A 22,102-nucleotide genomic window follows, 5' to 3' on the forward strand; every position below is an offset into this window, starting at 1 on the left:
GAGATCTAATCCTGAATCCAGTCAGGAGACACCTGATCCTGGTACACACTGCTGCTATTTTATGCCAATGGGAGGGGAATGGAATTTTTTAAGGTTATGGATGGGGTGCTGATCAAGTAGGATTTTTTGTCCTGGGTGATGTTGAGCTTCTTGTTGTTTTTGAGCTGCAATTCTGACGTGTGCCTTTTAGATAGAGGACAGGCTTTGGGAAGTTAAAAGATCAATTACTCATGGTAGAACCTCCACCCTCTTATCAGCCTGTTGTAGCCACAGTATTCATTTCACTGGTTCAGTTCTGTTCCTGGTTAATCTCCTGAATGTTGATGGTGTGGTATTCAGCAGTGATGATGCCATTGAATGTCAAGGGACGATGGTTAGATTCTCTCTTGTTGGAGATGGTCATTGCGTGGCACTTGTGTGGCGCAAATGTTGCTTGCTTGTTATCTGCCCAAGCTGGAATGTGGTGCAGATTTTGTTACATTTGGACATGGACTGCTTCAGTATCTGAGGAGTTGTGAATGGTACGGAATATTATACAATCATCAGCAAACATGCACACTGTTGACCTTATGGTGGAGGGAATGCCATTAATGAAGAAGATGAAGATGTTTGGGCCTTGGATTGAGAGTCGACTGATCTGGTAATTGGCCAGTTTGGATTTGTCCTGATTCTTGTAGATAGAACAAATCTGGACAGTTTTTCCACGTTGCTGGGTAAATAGCAGTTATGTAGCTGTATTGGAACAGCTTGGTTATGATTGCAGCTAGTTTTGGAGCACAAGTCTTCAGAACTGCAGCTGGGAGGTTGTCAGGGTCCACAGCTTTTACTGTATCTATTCTATCAGAGGCTACAAGCCTCATGTGGTAGACTTTTCGTGGGGACGAGTTACATGTCCCCGACCTAAAAGCCTACTGTCACCTCAACAACCAGAAATCAGGCTGCCCTCTAGCAATATTATGCTGGGAGCAGCCGAAAATGGTTTGGATTCGCTCTTCTGTCTCCCATCAGGTGGAAGCCCCACTCTGGAGAGCTACCTGTCAGCCTTATTGGCTGCACTGTTAGAAGAGACTATTGGCCATTGCTGGGATTACAGCCCTACCAAATAAGATGGGCGTGTTCTAACAGCCGCGCCTGACTTGGGACTTGATGCGGCCAGTAAATCTCGCGAAAAGCCTCTTGCGTGATTTTCCCAGCTTGTTACACCTCATGAGATCTAACGGGATCTCGCGAGGTGTCAGAATCGGGATCCAGCCCACAATGGGCGAGACCCAGATTTGCATATTCAAATGAGTAGTTAGCCTCACTTGAATATGTCTACGCAGAATCTATCCAGCGCCCTGGATCGAATCCCCTTGCCTCGGCACCGGTCTCCACAAACATGGAACAGGGGAAACGGCACTTGGGGGAGGGGTGTGTGGTCTCCCAGGTGAGTGGAGGCCCCGGGGTGGTCAGCCTCTGGGCAGGATGGGTACACTAGCATTGCTTATGCCACCTGGGCACTTTGGCAATGCTGGGATGGCACCAAGGTGGCACTGCCAAGCTTCTTGGGTAGCAGTGGCAGAGTGCCAGGTTGGCAAAGTCACTATGGTGCCACCTCAGCACTGCCAGGGTTCCCAGTTGGCAGTGCCTGGCTGGCAGGTGCACTGGTAGGGTTACAGGCTGGTAGTGTCAAGGTGCCCAAGTGGCATCTTGCCCGTGACGTGGATCGGGCTTGGGGGTGCCCTGCCCTTATGAGGTGGGGTGAGGATGGTTTGAGGACCCCCTGAGCGGTAGGTTGGAGTCCAGGGGTCATGTTGGGGGGGGTCGAGAGATCGGGTACCATTTAAAAGTGGTGCCGTAATCGCTTCCTGCATTGGCGAGTGGATCTCCTCAGTGCAGGAAATTAAGGTAAGTGCGGCTTTGGCAGGGCCATTCTCACCGAGGCTCAAAACAGAATAGAGTGTTGTTTAATAGTGGGCACTGTTTTTGGATGCCAAGACCATGCCCATGCTCACAGTCAAAAGTGATGAACTGTTTAGTAGTTGGATCCCAATTAATAGCCTAGAAATTTCTATTGGCAAATTACTATTAATACATTCATGGAGATGCTTTGCCTTCTATTTCAGCAGAGGCACAAATTAATTTTAAAAAGCTAACTAATCACATGCATTGAAATAATGGAGAGAACAATGGCATGCAAACTCAGTACTCACTTGTTTATTTTACCTTGCGATTGGCTTGAGATGGTGTTTCATATTAAGGAGTCATAAAAGCTGAATAATATGCACGAGCTGTAATGGATGTACACTGCTTCTTACCTCTCCAAATTGCTCGCTTGCTCTCCTAAAGTCGAAGAGATATGCTGCAGTATGGTCTCATGTCACCTGACACCTTCAAGCACAGCGACTAAGTCAGCCTCAGCAGGGTTTTAATTAGGGGCCTGCACAACATATCCGGCCCTTTGATGGACATCCCAAATGCACACTTCCCAGCAGAGGTCATTGGGCAGCAGTTGTCACGAGAATGTCGCTTTAAGAAATGTTTGGCTGCTCATGTTACTGCAGTGATGTCAGAGTGTGGGTGGAGCTGAGCTCTGGTTCTGCTTTTTAGTTTCACTTTGAGAAAAGCTTGGGTGTGTTTGTGTCTTTTTGGTTTCGTTTTTCAGTGTGTTGCAGCTGAAGTCAGACAAAGCAGCTGTACTGTTGAGCTCTCTGCCATGAAATACTATCTCTAGATCATTTGGCGAATTCAGAATTATAAATGTTCTCAGTGGTGAATGTAAACCCAGATATGCTTCTGCTTAAAGATTTGTTAAGTCTTCTGGGTGTTAAAAGGCCAGCTTACAGATTACTTAATGTTGTATTTGGGGGGGTGTATTTGATTTACTGGTTGCTAAGATGTACACTGTTTGTTTTAGAAAGGTTAACTTAGGTTCATAGAATCAACATTGTTTTGCTGTTTTAAAAAATGCTTGTTCATTTCTGAAGTACCACACTTGTGCTCCCCATACCACAATCTATTAAAAGTTGTGGGCCAGGTGAACTCCATGATAGACTTTGGGGTTCTCTAAACCCCGGCCCATAACACAGTGAAGAAATAGAGTTAAGGCTAGAGAGGTAACACCATCAGAGCAGCCATTTGGAACACGAGGTGGAACAGAACGAGGTGAGATGAGTCAATCAGCACAAACGTGTGATTGAACCTGGGCTACCTTTGTTTGTGGTCTCTGTAGCTTAGTGTGACACCAGGCAATTCCCAATCGGACCATCTGCGCGTGGGACCAAATTATTTAAACTTATTTATATAATGCATTTGATTGAAACTCCTTTTTGTCTTACTGTATTTCAGTTCAACAATCAAGCAAAATCTGTCAGCTGCTTCAGGCATCTTGTGCAAGCCAATGTCAGGAACAAAAAGGTCCTCAAAGATGCGGTTAACCAAATACAGGCCAAAGGAATCACTGACTATAAAAAAGGGTTTGCATTTGCTTTTGAGCAATTGCAAAATGTAAGTACCTTCATTTCTGTTCCTCAATGATTGCATGGACGACATTTAGTTCTGAAATTATGCTAAATATCGAGTAGCCATATTCAGTTTTAAATCAATATAATTGATTGCAAAGCATGCTGATAGTTTTAAACTTAAGAAAAATGAGAAAATATCAATGTTGCAACACTATCTGACCAGTGAGGAGCTAAGGGACAATTCAGTTTGTTTCCTGATCAATACAGGAACCTAAAAACAAAATAAATGAAGGCACTCCAAATACATTAGAGTTGTATTTGAGATTCAGCATCCGAGTGTCGTAGAATCATAGGGCATCATTTTATGGTCCCCCAGCAGCCCTCCCATCCACCCTCAACCTGTCTCCCATTTTATGCCCATTCCCCCAGACCTATTGAGGCCACTTAAATGCCTCATCCTGCCCCTGCTGCTATTTTGCCTGCGTCAGGGGAAGGACATATCTCAGCAGCTTTAATCGGGTGAGAGGGGCAGGGATACTTACTAGCTTGATGGCCCCCCTGTGCCAACCAGAGATGCCGCCCTACAAAGTCATATCCCCACCCCCCCTAACTTTCCTCCCAATGACCTCTCAGAGATGAAGGTGGAAACCTCGTCTTAGCCAACTAATGCCCAACTTAAATGGCCATTGGTGAGCTGGTGTTGGCAGGGTTCCCCATCGAGTCTTTGAGTGGCGGGGCAGAGTACCCCGCCATCTGAAAAATCCTGCCCATAGATTCACAGGAACCTACAGCACCTAAAGGAGGCCAATCAGCCTATTGTGCCTGTGAAGGAACTTTCCAATGAGTCCCACTGCCCTATTCATTTCCCTTTGCCCTGTACATATTTTCCTGACAAGTATTTAATCAGTTCATTTTTGAAAGGTATACCTTCCTTTCTGGTAGATAATAATTCGCTGTGCAAAAATTTTTTTCTCATGTTGCCTCTGGTACTTTATCCAGTCACTTTAAATAGAGTCAGAGAGCTGTGCAGTACAGTAGGAGGCCCTTTGGCCCATCGTGTCAGTGCCGGCCATCAAGCATCTATCTATTCTCATCCCATTTTCCAGCACTTGGTCCACAGCCTTGTATCCTATGGCTTTTCAAGTGCTCATCGAAATTTTATGTGCATTCCCGCATCTACCATCTTTTGAGGCAGTGAATTCCAGATTCCCACTACCCTCTGCGTGAAAAAGAGTTTCCTCAAATCCCCTCTAAATCTCCTTCCGATACAGGAAAGAGTTTTCCTTCTTTACGCCGATCAAAACAGTTCATGATTTTGTATAACTCTATCAAATCTCCTCTTCAATGTCCTGAGGAGACTAGCTCAACTTCTGCACCCTCTCCAAGTTTCATGCAAGTGATTTTAATGTAGGTATAGAGGTTCTGTGCTGTCTTGTGAAAATTTCCCATCACTACAAATGTGTCATATAGAATAGGAAGCCGTGTATCAATTAACAGGCTGAGCGAAGTTCCATCTTTCACCTTGATCACATTTTGTATCTGGCACATCAACTTTTTTATAAGAATGGAGTTAGGCTCCATTTTATTCCATTCAGCCACAATATGGCAACACAATGAGTGGGAGTTACCTGCCCCGCCCACGATCGGGATTGCCTGGTCCCACTTAAGGTCAAAGGACCTTTGGCTGAGCTGCTGCATCCTCTGAAGTGGGTCCCACCATGGCGTGGCTGGAAAATTCAGGCCAATAAAGGAGAGGAAGTGGGATATGAAAAATGTGAAAAAAGATAAGAATGCTACTTTAATATTGAATTTTGGCATCAACATTAATTTTTTAAATAACATTGCATTTATGAAGTAGGGAATCCTGTTCATATAATTTACTCGTGTGTATGAAGATGCATTTACACCATAATTGTAGCATTGGTGCAAATTAAACCCACTTTGCGTCTGTTAGAGTTTCTGTGTGAACGGACTTTTAAAAAAAAGCAACACAAATATCAAGGGAACAAAGATGTGTGGCGGAAGTGTAGTATTTGTCTCCATTAGGTATTAGGGTTAAAAGTTAGTTAGACTCATGGAAAATGATGCAAACTTGTCGTGATGTGCATAAGACCAAAGTATAAACCATTTGCCTGGTCATTTAATGGATAGAGGGCCCAGACCATTCAACTCGGATGTAACTGCATTAATACGGCAGTTGTAAACAAAATCAACTGAGGGGCTTGGATAAGCTTATAACTTCTGTGTATTGACAGGGTGTGATTGCTTCTGTTCTCTTACCCATTTACTGTTGGATAAATGGGTTGGGAGTTTAAAACCTAAGCCACAGTCGAGTGAAATATTGATTGTGGTGCCTCCTGGAATGGAGAAAGGTGGTACGAGGGCATGTGATGTAACTAGAGCCTGGATTACAATATTAGGAGTTTTCTACTTGATTCCTGGGGTACAACAAATTACCTAGTTATTGGGCAGATAATGACATGGTCCAGGCTGATGAGAGTAAGGGCCCAATAATAAAGGGGGGTCCAAAACAGCAAACTAGAAGAATATTTAGAGTAAAAAGAACCCTAAAATGCATTGGAAACCCACAAGCTTGCAAAACTGAACTTAAAGACCAGGATGTCTAAAAATACACTGTTATTTTGTCAGTGGGGGTGGCATGGTGGCACAGTGGTTAGCACTGCTGCATCACGGCGCCAAGGTCCCAGGTCCGATCCCAGACCTAGGTCACTGTCCGTGTGGAGTTTGCACATTCTCCCCGTATCTGCGTGGGTTTCGCCCCACACAACCCAAAGATGTGCAGGCTAGGTGGATTGGCCATGCTAAATTGTCCCTTAATTGTAAAAAATGAATTGGGTGCTCTAAATTTAAAAAAACAAATGTCAGTGTGGAGCACAATGTGGTTTGAGAAGCATTTTATGCATTTTCAAGTGAAATAAGGTGAACCGATATTAAAGAGTAATGCTCATAAAAGCAAAATGCTGCGATGCTGGAAATCTGAAATAAAAACAGAAAGTAGTGGCGAAACCCACCAGGTCTGCCAGCATCAGTGGGCAGAGAGAAACACAATTAACGTTTTGAGTCCAATATGATTCTTCTTTGGAACTGTATTGTATTAGAGTAACGTTCCCTATTCTTCCATTGCAGTTCAATGTGTCCCGAGCTAATTGCAACAAGATAATTATGCTATTTACAGACGGTGGTGAAGAAAGAGCCCAGGAAATCTTTACAACATACAACCAGGAGAAAAAAGTAGGTACCCATAAAAATATTTGTTTTGACAGAACAGTGCAATGCCAATACTATTAAAATTGATATTTACATAGTTGGCATGATTAGAAATGAATTTGGCTCACCTGCAATCTACTGTAACCCAAACGGACGGCACGGTTTATCTTGTTTGCAGAAATCAACTTATTGGAACCTGATCCAGTCAAAGATTTTCTTTGGCCAAGAATTATTTGGCATAGCTTAGAAAAATAAAATGCCATGAAGAAACCGTGCTGAAATAATAGTGTTGTAATCTGGGTGCTCTTGCTCCTGAATCATTGAAAATTGGTATGCAGGTACAGCAGGTAATAAGGAAGGCAAATGGAATTTTGGCCCCTATAGCTAAAGAAATAAAGTATAAAAGTAAGGACGCAGTGGTTAGCACTGTTGCCTCACCGCACCGAGGACCCGGGTTCGATCCCGGCCCCGGGTCACTGTCCGTGTGGAGTTTGTACATTCTCCCCATGTCTGCATGTGATTCTCCCCCCACAACCCAAAGATGTGCAGGGTAGGTGTATTGACCACAGTAAATTTCCCCTTAATTGGGAAAAATAAAAATAAAAAACATTTAAAACTAAAGTTTAAAAGTAGGGAAATGTTGCTGCAAGTGTACAAGGTATTGTTGAGACCGCACCTGGAGTACTGTGTACAGTTGAGGAGGGATGTAGTAGCATTAGAGGCAGTTCAGAGGACGTTCACTCGATTGATTCCAGAGATGAGAGGTTTGTCTTATGAAGCGAGATTGAGCAGTTTACGGCTGTACTTTCTTGAGTTTCGAAGAATGAGAGGAGATCTAATTGAGTTATATAAGATGATAAAAAGGTACTGATAAAGTAGACATAGAGCAAATGCTTCCTTTTGTGAGGCAATTTAGAGTGAAAGGTCACGGTTTTAGGTTAAGTGGTAGCAGATTTAAAACAAATGAGGAGAAATTACTTCCCGCAAAGGGTCATGAATTTGTGCAATTCACTACCACAGAGTGCGGTGGATGCTGAGGCATTGAGTAAATTTAAGGAGGAGATAGACAGATTTTTAATTACTAATGGGTTTAAGGGGAATGGGCAGGAAAGTGGAGTTGACGACCAGAGTGGATCAGCCATGATTGTTGAATGGCGGAGCAGGCTCGAGGGGTTGAATTGTCTAATCCTGCTCTTAGTTCTTATATTCTTATGTAAACCTTTCCTTGGAGGTGAATATTTTTTCTTAATTAGGAAATGAAATAATAATTGGAGTCAAATTAATCTCTTTGGCAAATGTTTACAGCATAGTGTGACAATACCTCTTCAGCATTATGATGCAATGTAATAAATGCAATAATTTGTCAAATTATATTGTTCAGAAAAGTGTCCACCAAGAACAAAATTAAGGCAAGGTGCCGATAATATGTTGAGATGTTGATGTCAACATTCAATCTCCTTCTTTCGCTGGCTCTTTTTGACTAAATACAAGGCACTTAATGGTAGAGTGTACCGAGCAGACTTTATTGATATCTAGCGAGCGTGACACTGAGACAGTCATAGATCTTACTGCATACCGAGAGAGCAGTTATCTGATTTCTGTATCCTTCGAATTCACTGAAGAAATATTGACATCCATTCTCCTTTTATACAAAGGTACATGTTGCAACTAAGACAAACATTACTCTGGACATTAACATCACAATTTAATCACTCATGCTGATGTTATTGTTTTTACACATTTCCTTGCATAAACACATATCGCATATAACACTTAGGCTGGGATTTTCCCTGATATTGGCAAAGGTCAGTATTGAGTGACAAAAGCAGCATTGGAGTTACTGATGGAAGTCGCGGATTTCTCAGCCATATGATCTGGCACTTTTGGGAAATTATTGCTGGCAGGGTGGCCTCTGATTCGCCCGCCCTGCCAGCAACTTTGAAGCGTGAGGGTCGGGGGGCCAGTTTTAAAGACCAACCCAGCACAGACCACAGATCACCTACAGCACTATCCAGGCATTGCCCGCACATCCCCTGGCATTGTTTGCACATTCCCTGACATTGCTAGGGAAGTACTGGCAGCTGCCCAATCAATATCCGGCATGACCCGATAGCTCCTGAGCGCCGCATTTACCTGAGCTCCCCTGGGAGGTCTTCTCGCCAAGTCTATGTCTTCAGACATTGTTCATGATTTCCGCTGTTCTGCTGTCACAACACTGTGGATGGATTTTCTGATGGAGGGGGGATGATTCCAGAATAGGGGCTTGATAATCATAAATTGATTTGTTATAATGATGTTTAATTTATTTTAACGCACCCTGTGAGAAAATGAACAAGCATGTCACATGTTTATTCCAACATGAAATACGACTTTGCAGTTCTCGCGATATTTGTAGTTGGGTGGGTTTGATGGCAGGAGTGGAAAATCGAAACCATAGACAAAGAAGACAAGTTATTCTTTCTTCTCACACCACTTCAAAGCCACCTGTTTACCCTGATAAGACTGTTGCTGTATAATACAAAATAATTTTACGATATTACGTCTTCACTGTCCAAGATGTCCAAAATGCACTTTTGAGAATGTCCAACAGTTGGTAGAGCTAATTTGGGAATAAAGAAAATTCTTGTCTTCGATTTGTTGATGCTCCTCATTCTCTGAGCCTATAAGCAATCTCTCCATTAAAATAATCCAGAGTTCCGGCAGCACGGTAGCGCAGTGGGTTAGCCCTGCTGCCTCACGGCGCTGAGGTCCCAGGTTCGATCCCGGCTCTGGGTCACTGTCCGTGTGGAGTTTGCACATTCTCCCCGCGTTTGCGTGGGTTTTGCCCCCCACAACCCAAAGATGTGCAGGGTAGGTGGACATGCTAAATTGCCCCTTAATTGGAAAAGAATGAATTGGATACACTAAATTTAAAAAATAATAATAAAAAAACAGAGTTTGTAGTTAAAATAACAGTGCAATTTTTACCACTCACTGTTACTAAATAATAAATTTGATAACAACAGCATCTCGCCTCGAGACACACCATTGAAACACATGGAATATGTAAAGTTACTGTACTTACCCACTAGATCCAAAATTAAACATGCCAGAGAAAGTAAAGTCTTATACATCCTAGTGTGGGTAAGTTTTTAACTGAGTGGTAATGCTTAATTACAACTGAACAAGCTCTCTGACACTGAAAATTGACTTTCACAAATCTGGAATCTCATTCCTTCAAATTGTAATTAATGTTGAATATTTTAAAGAGTATAGTAGTTAAATTAAGAACGTTGTTTTTACTTTCATATTTTGTCACTTTATTTCTGTCTCTCCTAACCTCATCTTTTTCTCCTTTTTATTCTTTTGCTGTTGAATTTAATGTGCTAACTTATACATCCTGGTTTGGATACTGCAAGGGTGAAACAGGTTGTTGCCAGCAGCATAAATGGGCTTGTAGCTAATATAAAGCCTGTTAATTATGGCACCAGCTTTTATTTTCCATTGACTTGGAAAATATTGTCACGATTTTTAGTTTCTAAAACAAAGCAAAAGTGACAGTTAGTCGAAGAAACATATCTCTAGCAACAGCTTGAACTATTGTTTTGTGAACTATAATGGAAAGAAAATGGGACACCGTGAAAAAACGGCTGTTGATTCGTTACAAGCTGATATTGCTCTGATGGCACTGACCAATTTCACTCCCTGGTTCTTTCAGTAAGGATTAGGGAGATATGTTACTTACTCTGTCCACACAGTCCCCAGATCTGCTGTACGCTGTGCTGTTTTTAACTCCTAATAACTGAATGCTGCTATGCAAAAACCCATGGAAAGCTTGTTGGTGACTGCTGGTGTTAGCTTTTATAAAACTTTTCCTCTTGTCATTTCAAGAGCACTCTGGCCATTTTCAGTTATGTTTATTATGTTCTTGGACTTTATTCATATTTCCTCGCATTCAGGACCAATCTTGTCGATGAGCTGTCACATTTTGAGGTTTGTTAGTGAATTAACCTAGGAGGAACTTGGAATCATTTAACTTGAGATGTTGCTATTAAATTAAATTTAACTCAACATTCAACTTTTGGAAATGCAGATTGCAATTTAAACACAATGGCAGGCAGCAAGGTGGCACAGTGCTTAGTATTGCTGCTTGTTTGAGACAGTGGAGGCTTCTTAAGGACACTTCAATAAACATTCGCCAATAAGCAGGTAGATGGGCTGCTTCTGCGCTGTAAATTCTATGATACCCTCTGATAGATTTAGAATACTGGGCAACTGATTGGTGCAGCATGCCGGTCAGTCCAAGAAATCGCTGACGTTCTGAGGTTCTGGGCTCACTTAAATTTTCCAGGCAAATTGTAGATTGTCAGTTAGACATTCTTGCACAGCTTATAGGATTGAAGACTGAAAATCTTGCCAGGAGGGCTGCCAGCAACATAGATTGCATTTGAGAGCGGTTTATGATCATGGCAGATTGAGACCCTGGGATGGCAGTGAACAGATTACTTTTGTGGGTCCTGAGGGTGCACTCTGTCCTTCCAGGGCCCCTTAAAATTATTTGACACTTTTGAGGGCTTGATGGAACTAATCGGAGGCGGCTGCAGGCAATCGATATTCTCGCTACTTTTTATATAACCCTTATTTCCATCAGAAAAGGAGACTCTCATTGAATCACGCAGGTACTTTGGAGCCGTTGGTTGGTTCTTTATAAAAAAGAATTAACCGGGACCCCATTTTGAGGTTGTTACCGCCCCATCACGAAGGGAGGCAGAAGCTGGCTACCTCGAGTCCAATTTATAAGTTCGCTGAATGATTTATTCAGAAACCATTCAGAACCCCTCCCCCCCCCCCCCCCCCTCCCCCCAATTGCCCCTTAATTGAAAAAAATTAATTGGGTACACTAAATTTATTTTTTAAAAAGAAACCACAATGGCTGTAGAGAGCAGGAGAACATTCAGATCTTTAATTCAGTTTGACCTGGTAAGAAAGCCAGACACAGGGACTGTCTGCTCCTTGCTTAAGTTTAACATTGGCTAGTTTCAGAGAATTTACTGGTCAGAAAAATATATTAAACCTGCTTTGATGACATTTTGTTGCAAGGAGTGTTACAATAATTATTTATTATGGGGAGTGTTATAAAAATGATTAAAATTCACTGTTCACGTTATTTTGTCCTTTTACACATTATACCATAGATAAATCAGCCCGCTGGTTTAAAATTTGTTTTGTTTGCACTCACCAGTTCACCTTTGCAGCATAGAAAAATGTACATGAGGTGAAATATTCAGTTTGCATAATTTGAAATTTCACTTGTCAGTGGTTCGAGTGAAGAGGCTCAGAGTTCTGCATTCTGCTCAGTCTCTCCATCTCTAACACACTGCGTAGGTTCTCTGTCCTTGGCCTGCTGCTTAGCCCCTGGGAAAGTGTTGTGCTACAAGCTGAGGGTCATGCTGCTGTATGCCTAGATATTGGGCAATGAACATGAACTCCTAATTGCATGGGACTGTGGGGCCTGCTTCCAGTGCCCAGTGACATTAAACCCAGGAGAATATCTAGCGCAGACCTGGAATTTCCAATATTCCCTATGAACCAAAATTAAATGTTATGCACACATGACCCATAATAATGTATTGCCCCTGTTGCTGTATTTACTTACTCGTTCCCTTTTGATCTCCTAGACTTTAGAAAGAATCTAACAGACTGTGGTTTAAGCAAGAAACTATAGAACAAACTTGCTAATGTATTAATAGACGATGCAACGCATTGATTCAAACATTCTCAATACAAATGGCAAAACTATTGTTTACCCTCTGTTACAGAGCTGAGGGGCTGGTTTAGCTCACTCAGCTAAATCGCTGGTTTTTAAAGCAGACCAAGGCAGGCCAGCAGCACGGTTCGATTCCCGTACCAGCCTCCCCGGACAAGCGCCGGAATGTGGCGACTAGGGGCTTTTCACAGTAACTTCATTGAAGCCTACTTGCGACAATAAGTGATTTTCATTTCAATTTAAAAGGTCTGATTTCTCCTCACACCATGAGCAGGAAGGTATTTTGATTTTTTATTTCCCCCTTTTTAAGAGGTGGCGTATTTCCCAACCCATCAGTTTTTGTGTGATCCAATTTTTATTAAGCAAAGTAGGAATAAGGTCAACTTGGAGACGTTGTTTATTTGCACAAGCTCAAACAGGAGTGGATGCATACAGTGTAGCCTCATTTTTTAATTTATACAGCAAAAGAGGTGGCAACGAAGAAAGAAAGGTTTACACGGCAAAGATCACAGAGGAAATAATTATTGTTTCACTTGTGTCACAGAGTTTGGCAGAATAAAGAGTGATGTTGGATAATTCACTTTTCCAGTAGGGATGACTTCCACAATGGGATAGGCACATAGAGATGAATTAGTCTCAGGCGATGGTATAGATGTTCAGAGGTTCCAGTAGAAACAGTGCAGATATGGCCTAGGCATTCACCTGGAATGAGCCCTTGTCCCAGCTGCTTGTCCCTGGATGAAAGATGGCAGACTGATTGGCAATGCAGAAAGACAGCTTAAGGGTTCTCCACCGAAACAGGTCATATGACATGACTCCCACTTCTTTACTTCGGCTTTTACAAAGGATGTATATTCCTTTGTCTGGATTCTTGAAATTGTTAATGTACAACCATTAAAATTTTAAAAGGAAAGTTGCAGGGTCCTTTGTCCTCGCAGACGAGTAGTCTCTGTTGGCCAGGCCTGGCTTAGGGAATATAAATGGACTTTGTATAATTTGATTTTGGCCTTTGAATTTCATTTCTGTAACTCACTAGATTGTTCGCCTCTGGGGTTGGTTTAAACCTATATTTCTGCATTGGACAGAATCTTGTTGAGTCATCAGGGGTCTCAACTGCCACCTGGAGAGCCAGCAAGAGACATGCATTGCCTCTTCAGACAGACCAGCTGAACCACAAGCCAATCAGGCAATGGCAAAGTCAACTGCAGGCCTTCCTATGGCGTCCTGACCTCGGGAGCAGAAGTCTCACCTACTAAGAGCTGCTGACCAATCAGAGACTAGCAGCACTTGTGCTCAGCGATACCACTGGAGAGACTGTGGCTGTTGCTGGATGACAGGCATTGGAATCCTAAGATGGCAGAACGGCCCAGGCCAGAGGTAACACGTGGGGCATGGGTCACAGGGAGATGAGACTACTGGTGGTTCTCATCTGGCACCCACCCTTCCTGATGGTATCCCTTAATCAGGTACTTAATCAGGTACTGAGTGTCTTAGTCCAAGGAATACAATCTCTCCTCCCATGCCCAACCTTGGGGGTGACAAACTGGCTGTACAGTTTTATTGCCATGCATGCTGCACAGCATCAGACCCACTTCCCACTGGGTTAATGCCAGCCATGGCAGAATGAGGCCCTTGTGGTCATTAATTGGTCAGCTAAGGGCCTCAGTGGGCAGTAAAGTGGGAAGTTCGACCATGAGCCTTCCTGCCAGATCTACATTCTGATGTGACGGCATGGTAGTGGTTTCTAGTATGCTGCCATCCTACCTGATGACATGCGCTTCCAGCCTCCAAGCTCCCCAACAGTGAGAGCACAAGATTCCATCTCAGATTGCTGCCACTTGGCAACTTGCATTTGGCAATTGCCCTACACTGGAAAATATCCCAAACTATTTAACCCCCATTGACCAACCCCACTGACCACTCTGCTCCCCCGCCATTGTCCACCCCTGACCACGTGACCCACCCCATTGACTATCCCCAACCACCTGGTTTCCTCAACCCCCCCCCCCAACTTACCAACCCCACTGACCGTCTAAACCCTCCACCGACCACCTGAAATCCACCCTCCACTGACCAACCCCACTGATCACTCAACCCCTCCAACTACCAGGCCCACAGGTCCAACTCCTTCACTGGTCACCTGATTCCCCCACTGACCACCCAACTCCCCCATCTTACCAGCTTCCCCACCCCTAATCCTACCCACTTACCTTACATACTTACCTTCTCCCTGGCTTCTCAAAGTGATTGGACCTTTAAACGTATCTGCTTTGCAGCAGCAAATGCTGTAAAAAAGATAGCGTGTCGTCCTTAAATCTGATTCAGCTGCCCTCGACACAGGGCCTCAGGAACCCGCTGCAATGCACTGTTCTCACCTGGCCTGAGTCGCAATGCCATGAGAGAAAGGAGCAACTGGATTTCAAGGTAGGAAAGCTGAAGTGGCATGGCATCGAGGAGAGGCAGTGGTGCAGTGGCATTGCCACTGGGCTAGTAATCCAGCGACCCAGGGTAATGTTATAGGGACCCGGCTTCGAAATATCACCATGGCAGATGGTGAAATTTGAATTCAATAAAAATCTGGAATTATGACCATTGTTGATTGTCATAAAAAGCCATCTGATTCATCAATGTCTTTTAGGGAAATGTAACTCCAGGTCCACAGCAATGTGGTTAACTCAGAGGTGGGCAATAAACTCCCACAGAGAATTCTAGAATCTCTACAGTGCAGGGAGGCCATTCTGCCCATCGAGTCTGCACCGACCCTCCAAAAGAGCATTTATCCTCATGACCCTGCGCATTGATCATGGCCAACCCACCTAACCTGATTTAGACTGTGGGAGGAAACCGGAGCACCCAGGGGAAACCCACGCAGACACGCAGAGAACGTGCAAACTCCACACAGGCATCATCCAAGGCAGGAATTGTTTCCTGGTCTCTGGTGTTGTGAGGCAGCAGTGCTAGCCACTGTGCCACTGTGAAGGAATGCCACATTGCATGAAGGAATTTTGTTAAAAACTGCCTCTGATTGCCTCTCCACAGAAGTTACGCCTCAAATTGTCCACTTACTGTAATGTTTCCCTGAACTTGCATCAGATGCAGGACAGCTGTCAGTTGCCCATGTTTCCCAGTTCATTCTATTAACTTGGACGATTCAGGACAAAGCTGTCTGTCGAAGGGCTTTCTACTTCTTTTGCTTGGGAATAATGATTTGAAAGTGATAGCTGAGGAGCACGACCTCATAGTGGGCTAAGCAGCAAGCATTGAAGAAATCTTTTCCAGTGTTAGCAAATAAACGAGAGGTGAACGAACACCACTTCAAACCCACTTTTTAATTCATTCAACTAATCAGTTAATTTTAGGCTGTCAACCCTTGTGCTTTGATTCATTCACCCATTGTTAATTCTGGAGAAGAAAGGAAACAAAACTGCGCTGTTGGTCTTTAAATGCCCCAGTAGAACAAAGTGTCTTTGTCCAAAATTAGCAAAGGATCCTTTCATTCAAGCAGCCTTATCATAGCTGTAGCTATTCTTAGACATGAAATTATGTGTTGTGTTTGTTCTTTTGTTGTGCGAATATACAATGTCATTTGGATCTAGGCCCATTGAGAAAGTGAACATGAACTTAAGTAAACTGGCAGCCGCCAAAGACGTTTCCAGTAACTATAAATGTTTCAGAGAATCTTGTGTGATGCAGCTTGTTTTAGGCATGCAAGTAACTGGAAGTTTGATGTGGTCTTTGCCCTTTCGTAAAAAAAAAAGCAATGCCACATGGCCACTTTTACTGTAACCATGGACTGAGAGCTGCCAACAGTATTATGTTAACATCATTCTTGGAAATACTCAGCAGGTCAGGCAGTATCGGTGGAGAGAGAAAGAGTTGGCGTTCCAGGTCAATGATCTTTCATCTAAACTGGGAACACTAATAGGTTTTAAACAAGTGCATGTTGAGAGAATGGAGGAAGAACAATCGAGGAGTTATGTGACAGAATGAAAGAGCTTCAATAAAATTGGGGTTGGTGGTACAATGCCAAAGGGAGTTGTAATGGGGCATGTAAAGAGACAAAAAATGCAAAAAGAAGCAAAAGCGAGGATAAAGCTGAAAACTGCAAAGATAAAGGAAACAAAATTGATGCAGGTTACAGTCTAATATTATTGAAATCAGCGTTGAGTCCAGAAGGCTGTGACTTGCCTAAATGTGCGAGAGCCTTCCTGAGCGGAGACCATGACACTGTTTCAGGTACCAAAATAAAACCAAAATACTGCAAACATCCAAGTTCCAAGGCTCTTTCAAGAGTCAGATTCAACTCGAAACGTGAACTTGTTTATCTCTCCACAGATGCTGTCTGAGCTTTTCCAGCACGTTCTGATTTTATTTCTGCTTTAGATGTCTGGGTTGGCATTACGCACCCCTGAATGGTGTGGGCGATTCCGCCCTCATTGTAATGTAGATTGTGAGAGCCCACAAAATCCTTCCTTCATATCGGACCTATTACCCTATTTGGCTCATATAAAGCTGCTTACAACCAGCAAGGATACATTTATATTGGAAGAGGCACAAACCAGTGACGAGGACAAGGGCATTTGAGGTTCAACAATAAACCTGGGGCTAAATAAAAAAATCTGAGAGTCGTCCATGTTGTGACCCATCCTCTTCCAAGGCATCAATTTCAAAATCTTGGTCCTAATCCCTTCGTACCGCTACAATTTTCTTCAGTCCTATACGCTTCTACCTGTCACTTAGTCTGTTGACTCTGCCTCCTTTGCATCTTCGCCCTCTCTCTGCTCGCCCTTCATCTGTGAAGGCTTTCTCTAGCTCTACCTCACACTCTGACATACTCTCCATCCACACTCTGAGATGTAAATCTTTCTGCCTGTGGGTTATTTCTGTTTTCTTTGAAGGAACTTAGTGTCATTGGGCGAACATCCTTGTCTGGTGTGTACTTGCGGTAATTTCAGGCATTGCCACAAGGTTACCAACTGTGATTAAATATATTCCTGGAGGAGTCATCACATGACTTGCCCCCACACTGCGGCCATTTCTTGGCCAACATTGTATCCTTGTGATACACACTGTCTTCCTACATAAATTGCAAAGCAAAATGGCTCATTATCCAATTGGATGATGCTGGACTGTCAGCCAAACAGCCTTTTCTTTCATTTTCAATATTTGTATACTTAGTAAAGAGAAATATTCAGAGAAAATGATCGGAGGCGGAGAATCGCAGAGACCCCTGAAAATACCAGGTTGGGCGCGCTAATGATATGCAAAGGGTGTTTTTATTGTACGTGCGTTCCGTACTGCATTGACACAGCTGTTGACGTGATGGAAAATTGCGATTTGCCGTCAAATCAGCACCTGCCATGATTTTAGCATTGGAACCTATTCTCCGGCCAATCGCATTTCCTGATTTCGGTGTTGGCCAATAGAGACTCCTACACATAGGGTTTGGTAAATGACCTGAATGAGTTGATTATACATGTCTTGTACAGTGCATATTGTCTGTCACACTTCAAACATCCTACTTGCACCTAATATATGCAACTTCTGTACATACGTGCACCTGATTGCCTCAAATTTGATATTCATTTTCCTCTTCCCTTTTACCCCTTTTCCAATTAGATCCACTTCTTTATTACTCAGACTGAACAGGGTTTTAAAAAAACGAATCAGTCATGAATGCTGTATTGAAACGTTCAGCTGTTTGAGAAGAGATGCAAAGGGATGGGTAACAAATGCTGTTTGTTGCGACACCTGCTTCTCTTGAAAAAAACAAGGAAAAGGACTGCAAAAGCAGAGAATGGAAGTCATTGACTTTTATCTCCACTTTCCTTCTTTAGTTCCCTGCCCAAAGGTAGGTCTGACTATCAGCACCCTGATCTCCACCATGGATAGGGCAAGGAGGCAAGTCCCAAATCACACCCCATCCCACGTTGTTGGCATCAATCTAATCTACACCAGCCAACTGAGCCAGTCAGCCCCACAATGGGTCCCAGTAGCTGTGGCATCATATTGGAGCAATACCCTTACGTTTCACCTGGGGTATTGTGCCCAATTCTGGGCGCGACACAAGATGTCAAGGCTTTGAAGAGAGTGCAGGGGAGCGTTACTGGAATCAGAGTAGAAATGGGAGCTTTCAGTGAGGTGCAAAGACTTCAGAAGTTTGGTTTGTTCTCCTTGGAGTGGAGAACATTAAAGGGAGATTTAAAAGAGATGAGGATTTTTTTTACAGAACAGGTGAGGAGAGATTATTTTCTCTGTTATGAGAGCCGAGGACACAGGTTTAAAATAATTGGCAAAAGAATCATCAGGGAAATGAGGAGAATATTTTAATGCAATGAGTTGCTATGATCTGGAATATGAAGCCTGCAAAGGTGTTGGAAGCAGATCAGTGTCAGCTTTGAAAAAGGAATTTAATATAAACTTAAAAAGGAGAACAATTGAAGGTCTACGGGGTAACAATATGTGAGTAGTACTAATTGGACAGCTCTTTCTGTGCGTTGGCACAGACTCAATGGGACATTTGGCCTCCTTCTGTGATTCCAAAATATAACCATGCTAAATATACATACTATAGGATAATGCAAAATGTGTCGACAGCTCAATGAAGACTTCCTCACTTACGAACGAGCATACAAAACTAATGCTAAAACTAATACTAATATTAACAACTTTTCATTTTAGGTGCGGGTATTCACCTTTTCAGTTGGTCAACATAACTATGATAAAGGACCATTACAATGGATGGCCTGCACCAATAAAGGTATTTGATGACTTGTCCTTCGGGATCACACTTTAGTAATAATATATTTGAAGAATGGTTGTCCAATATTGAATTGTCACAGTTCCACATTTTCAATTTTAAATAAATGATTCTGAACACATTGTTAAATATTCTCATTTTATATTTCAGGCTACTTTTTTGAAATCCCCTCCATTGGAGCAATACGTATTAACACACAGGTAATAATATTATCGTTTAACTTATAGATCCAGCAAATTATTTTGCCCAATATCCATGTGTGTGCTGTATATTAAAAAATATCAGGGAAGAGATTGGATAGCAGATAATTTGTTGCCGCATCCTTGGAAATTTAAAATTGTTTCTGTGATAAAGATCTCAAATAACATGCGATATGTTTTGAGACATTGTACTGCACTAAAAGATGATCTCAGTGCCAATAATTTGTCAATAATAGAGTTTACCATTATCTTTTTCACTCCTGTTGACATCAGACGAGTGCATTTTAAGAGATTTTTGCCACAAAATTCGATTGTGTCGATCTTGGGCAGAATTCTCCCAAAGAATTTCTCAGTCTGATCTCTGGCAAGAAATGAGATACGATTCCCACCGGATGGATCAACGCGACCCAGATCCCAATCCACCAACACTTAAGAAATATTTTTGGGAGTCGGGGTGATTTGCGCTGTTGGAACTGCAGAAGCTGGCAAGACCGGATCTTCTGAGATCGGGACATCATTTTTAAAGGGCGCCCCAATCTCAATAATACTACAGCTACCCTCCCCCCACCAAATTTCTGGCAAGGCCCTCCTGTAGCTGGCAAGCCCCATCACTCCCGCAAGTGAGGGACAGCCCACTATGGATTCGTCAAAGACCCCCTTCCTTCATGGCATCCTTTTCAGGCCCCTCCCCTCCCCTTCAGGTCCCCCCTCAGTTCTCCCCCCTCTCCCCTCTTCAGGCCCTGCCCCTTGACAATGTTATGGGGCAGCACTCAGGCAGAGCACCTGGTTTTTCTAGGAAGGCTTGAAAAACAGAAGAGCCCGAGCAGAAAAAAACTGCGGTTCGAAACAACACCTGGGCGAAATTCTCCGACCCCCAGCAGGGTCGGAGAATCGCCCAGGGCCGCCGAAAATCCCACCCCCGCCATGGCACAAATTCTCCGCCACCCGGGAATTGGCGGGGGCGGGAATCACACCCCGCCGATCGGCGTGACGTCCGCGCCGATCGGCGAGGCCCCTGCGGCAATTCTCCGGCCCGCGATGTGCCGAAGTCCCGCCGCTGGGAGGCCTCTCCCGCCACTTCGGGTGGCGGCGGGATCGGTGGCGCGAGCTGGCCCCCGGGGTCCTGGGGGGGTGGGGGCGCATGGCGATCGGACCCCGGGGGCTGCCTCCACGGTGGCCAGGCCCGCGATCGGTGCCCACCGATCGGCGGGCGGGCCAGTGCCGTGGGGGCAGTCTTTCTTTTCCGCCGCCGCCACGGCCTCTGCCATGGCGGAGGCAGAAGAGAATCCCCTAGCGCGCATGCGCCGGTGGTGACGTCAGCAGCAGCTGCCGCTGACGTCACCACCGGTGCATGCGCGAACCGGCGCAGGCCTTTCGGCCAGCCTTGGCGCCGTGCGGCAGGCCTGAAAGGCTGCTGGTGCCGGTTTTGGCGCCCGTTGGCATGGTGCCAACCGCTCCGGCGCGGGCCTAGCCCCCAAAGGTGCAGAGAATTCCGCACCTTTGGGGAGGCCCGACGCCGGAATGGTTGGCGCTACTCCCCTACACCGGGACCCCCCGCCCAGCCGGGTAGGGGAGAATGCCGCCCCTGTTCTTTCTTGGAATCACTTCAGAACAAATAAAAGATCTCTTTGAAAAATCTGTAGTTAGAAAGAATACCTGCTTAAAAGAGTTAGCACGTCAGAGTTAATGGATTGTGAAGAACTATAAAAGCAAACCAAGCCACCCCCTCCATTGAAATAGCCTAAACCTGTCAATCAAAGGGGTTATGAAAGATAATGGACTGTGAAATTGAATGCAAACAATGCAGTTCAAAAAGTTACAAGGGATTAAATTGAATGTGAAACAAGAACTTCAATGGTTTCCAACACATCAAAGGAAACTGCTACCTTCATCTGACAGATCATTGAAATTGACATGCTGGGAGAGAGTTTAAAGGTTTTCAAGGCTACAGAGATATGTGTAGCTACAGCATCGGATGTATATTCTGAGAATCAGCTACAGCATTGCTTATAGCAAATCATACAATACGCTATATGACAAGAACAGTCCCATTTTACCGCGCAACAAGCAATAGATATTTCCGCTGCCATAGTTCAGCTAATGATTGTAAGTGTCAGAGCAAGTGATGGTGCTTCTATATCACCGGTTTCTTCTTCCTTGAAGTTTGTTGCTCAGAAGTGGTTGTGGGACAAGGGCCATGTGAGATGTAAGAAGGAGGATTTGTTATGAGCATACATGGCCTCATTCTTGCTCCAATGATGGCGAGTCCCATCTACTCCAAGTGGGCGAGGCAGCCATATTTGTTCCCACAGTTTAGTGCTGCTACCTGAAGTTATGTGCCACCAGATCTTGGCCACAGAAAGAGAAGTATGTCAGTGTGTATGGTTCATCGTATTTAGGGACATAGTTCAATAACTGACAATAAATCCCAGCTGCGAAATGGTAGTGTGATACTTTCAGCAGCGCTAAGAATGTGGAAGTGAAGAGAAGTTATGAATTGGAAGCATTTACCATGCTTAACAGAGAATGTTTGTGGGTGATTAGAAGGAACAGGCAGGGTTAATTGTGCACAATGATCCTTGTTTATGTTTTGATGCTATCCAATTGTGTCCCCACAGTATCGCCATAGACATGTTCCCGCTGAGATCGTTCTGTCTTTGTTATTTATAATGAATGGCATTATTTCAAAATTCAGACCACAGTGAACGTACTGGAGTTCAGGCAC

General features: G+C 43.8%; 1 protein-coding gene across 14 annotated transcripts in view; it reads left to right on the forward strand.

Annotated features, from left to right (window-relative positions):
- LOC119973412 (voltage-dependent calcium channel subunit alpha-2/delta-1) overlaps positions 1-22,102 on the forward strand; it is a 726,559-nt gene that overhangs the window by 546,181 nt on the left and 158,276 nt on the right. For all 14 annotated transcript variants that reach the window (XM_038811471.1, XM_038811473.1, XM_038811472.1 and 11 more), the window contains 4 exons: positions 3,328-3,486; positions 6,591-6,695; positions 19,099-19,177; positions 19,328-19,377. In XM_038811471.1, the coding sequence (XP_038667399.1) occupies positions 3,328-3,486; positions 6,591-6,695; positions 19,099-19,177; positions 19,328-19,377 (393 nt within the window). The remainder of the gene's footprint in view (positions 1-3,327; positions 3,487-6,590; positions 6,696-19,098; positions 19,178-19,327; positions 19,378-22,102) is intronic.

The sequence above is a fragment of the Scyliorhinus canicula genome, chromosome 11 (assembly GCF_902713615.1).
Source record: "Scyliorhinus canicula chromosome 11, sScyCan1.1, whole genome shotgun sequence".
In the NCBI taxonomy this organism is placed as follows: domain Eukaryota; kingdom Metazoa; phylum Chordata; class Chondrichthyes; order Carcharhiniformes; family Scyliorhinidae; genus Scyliorhinus; species Scyliorhinus canicula.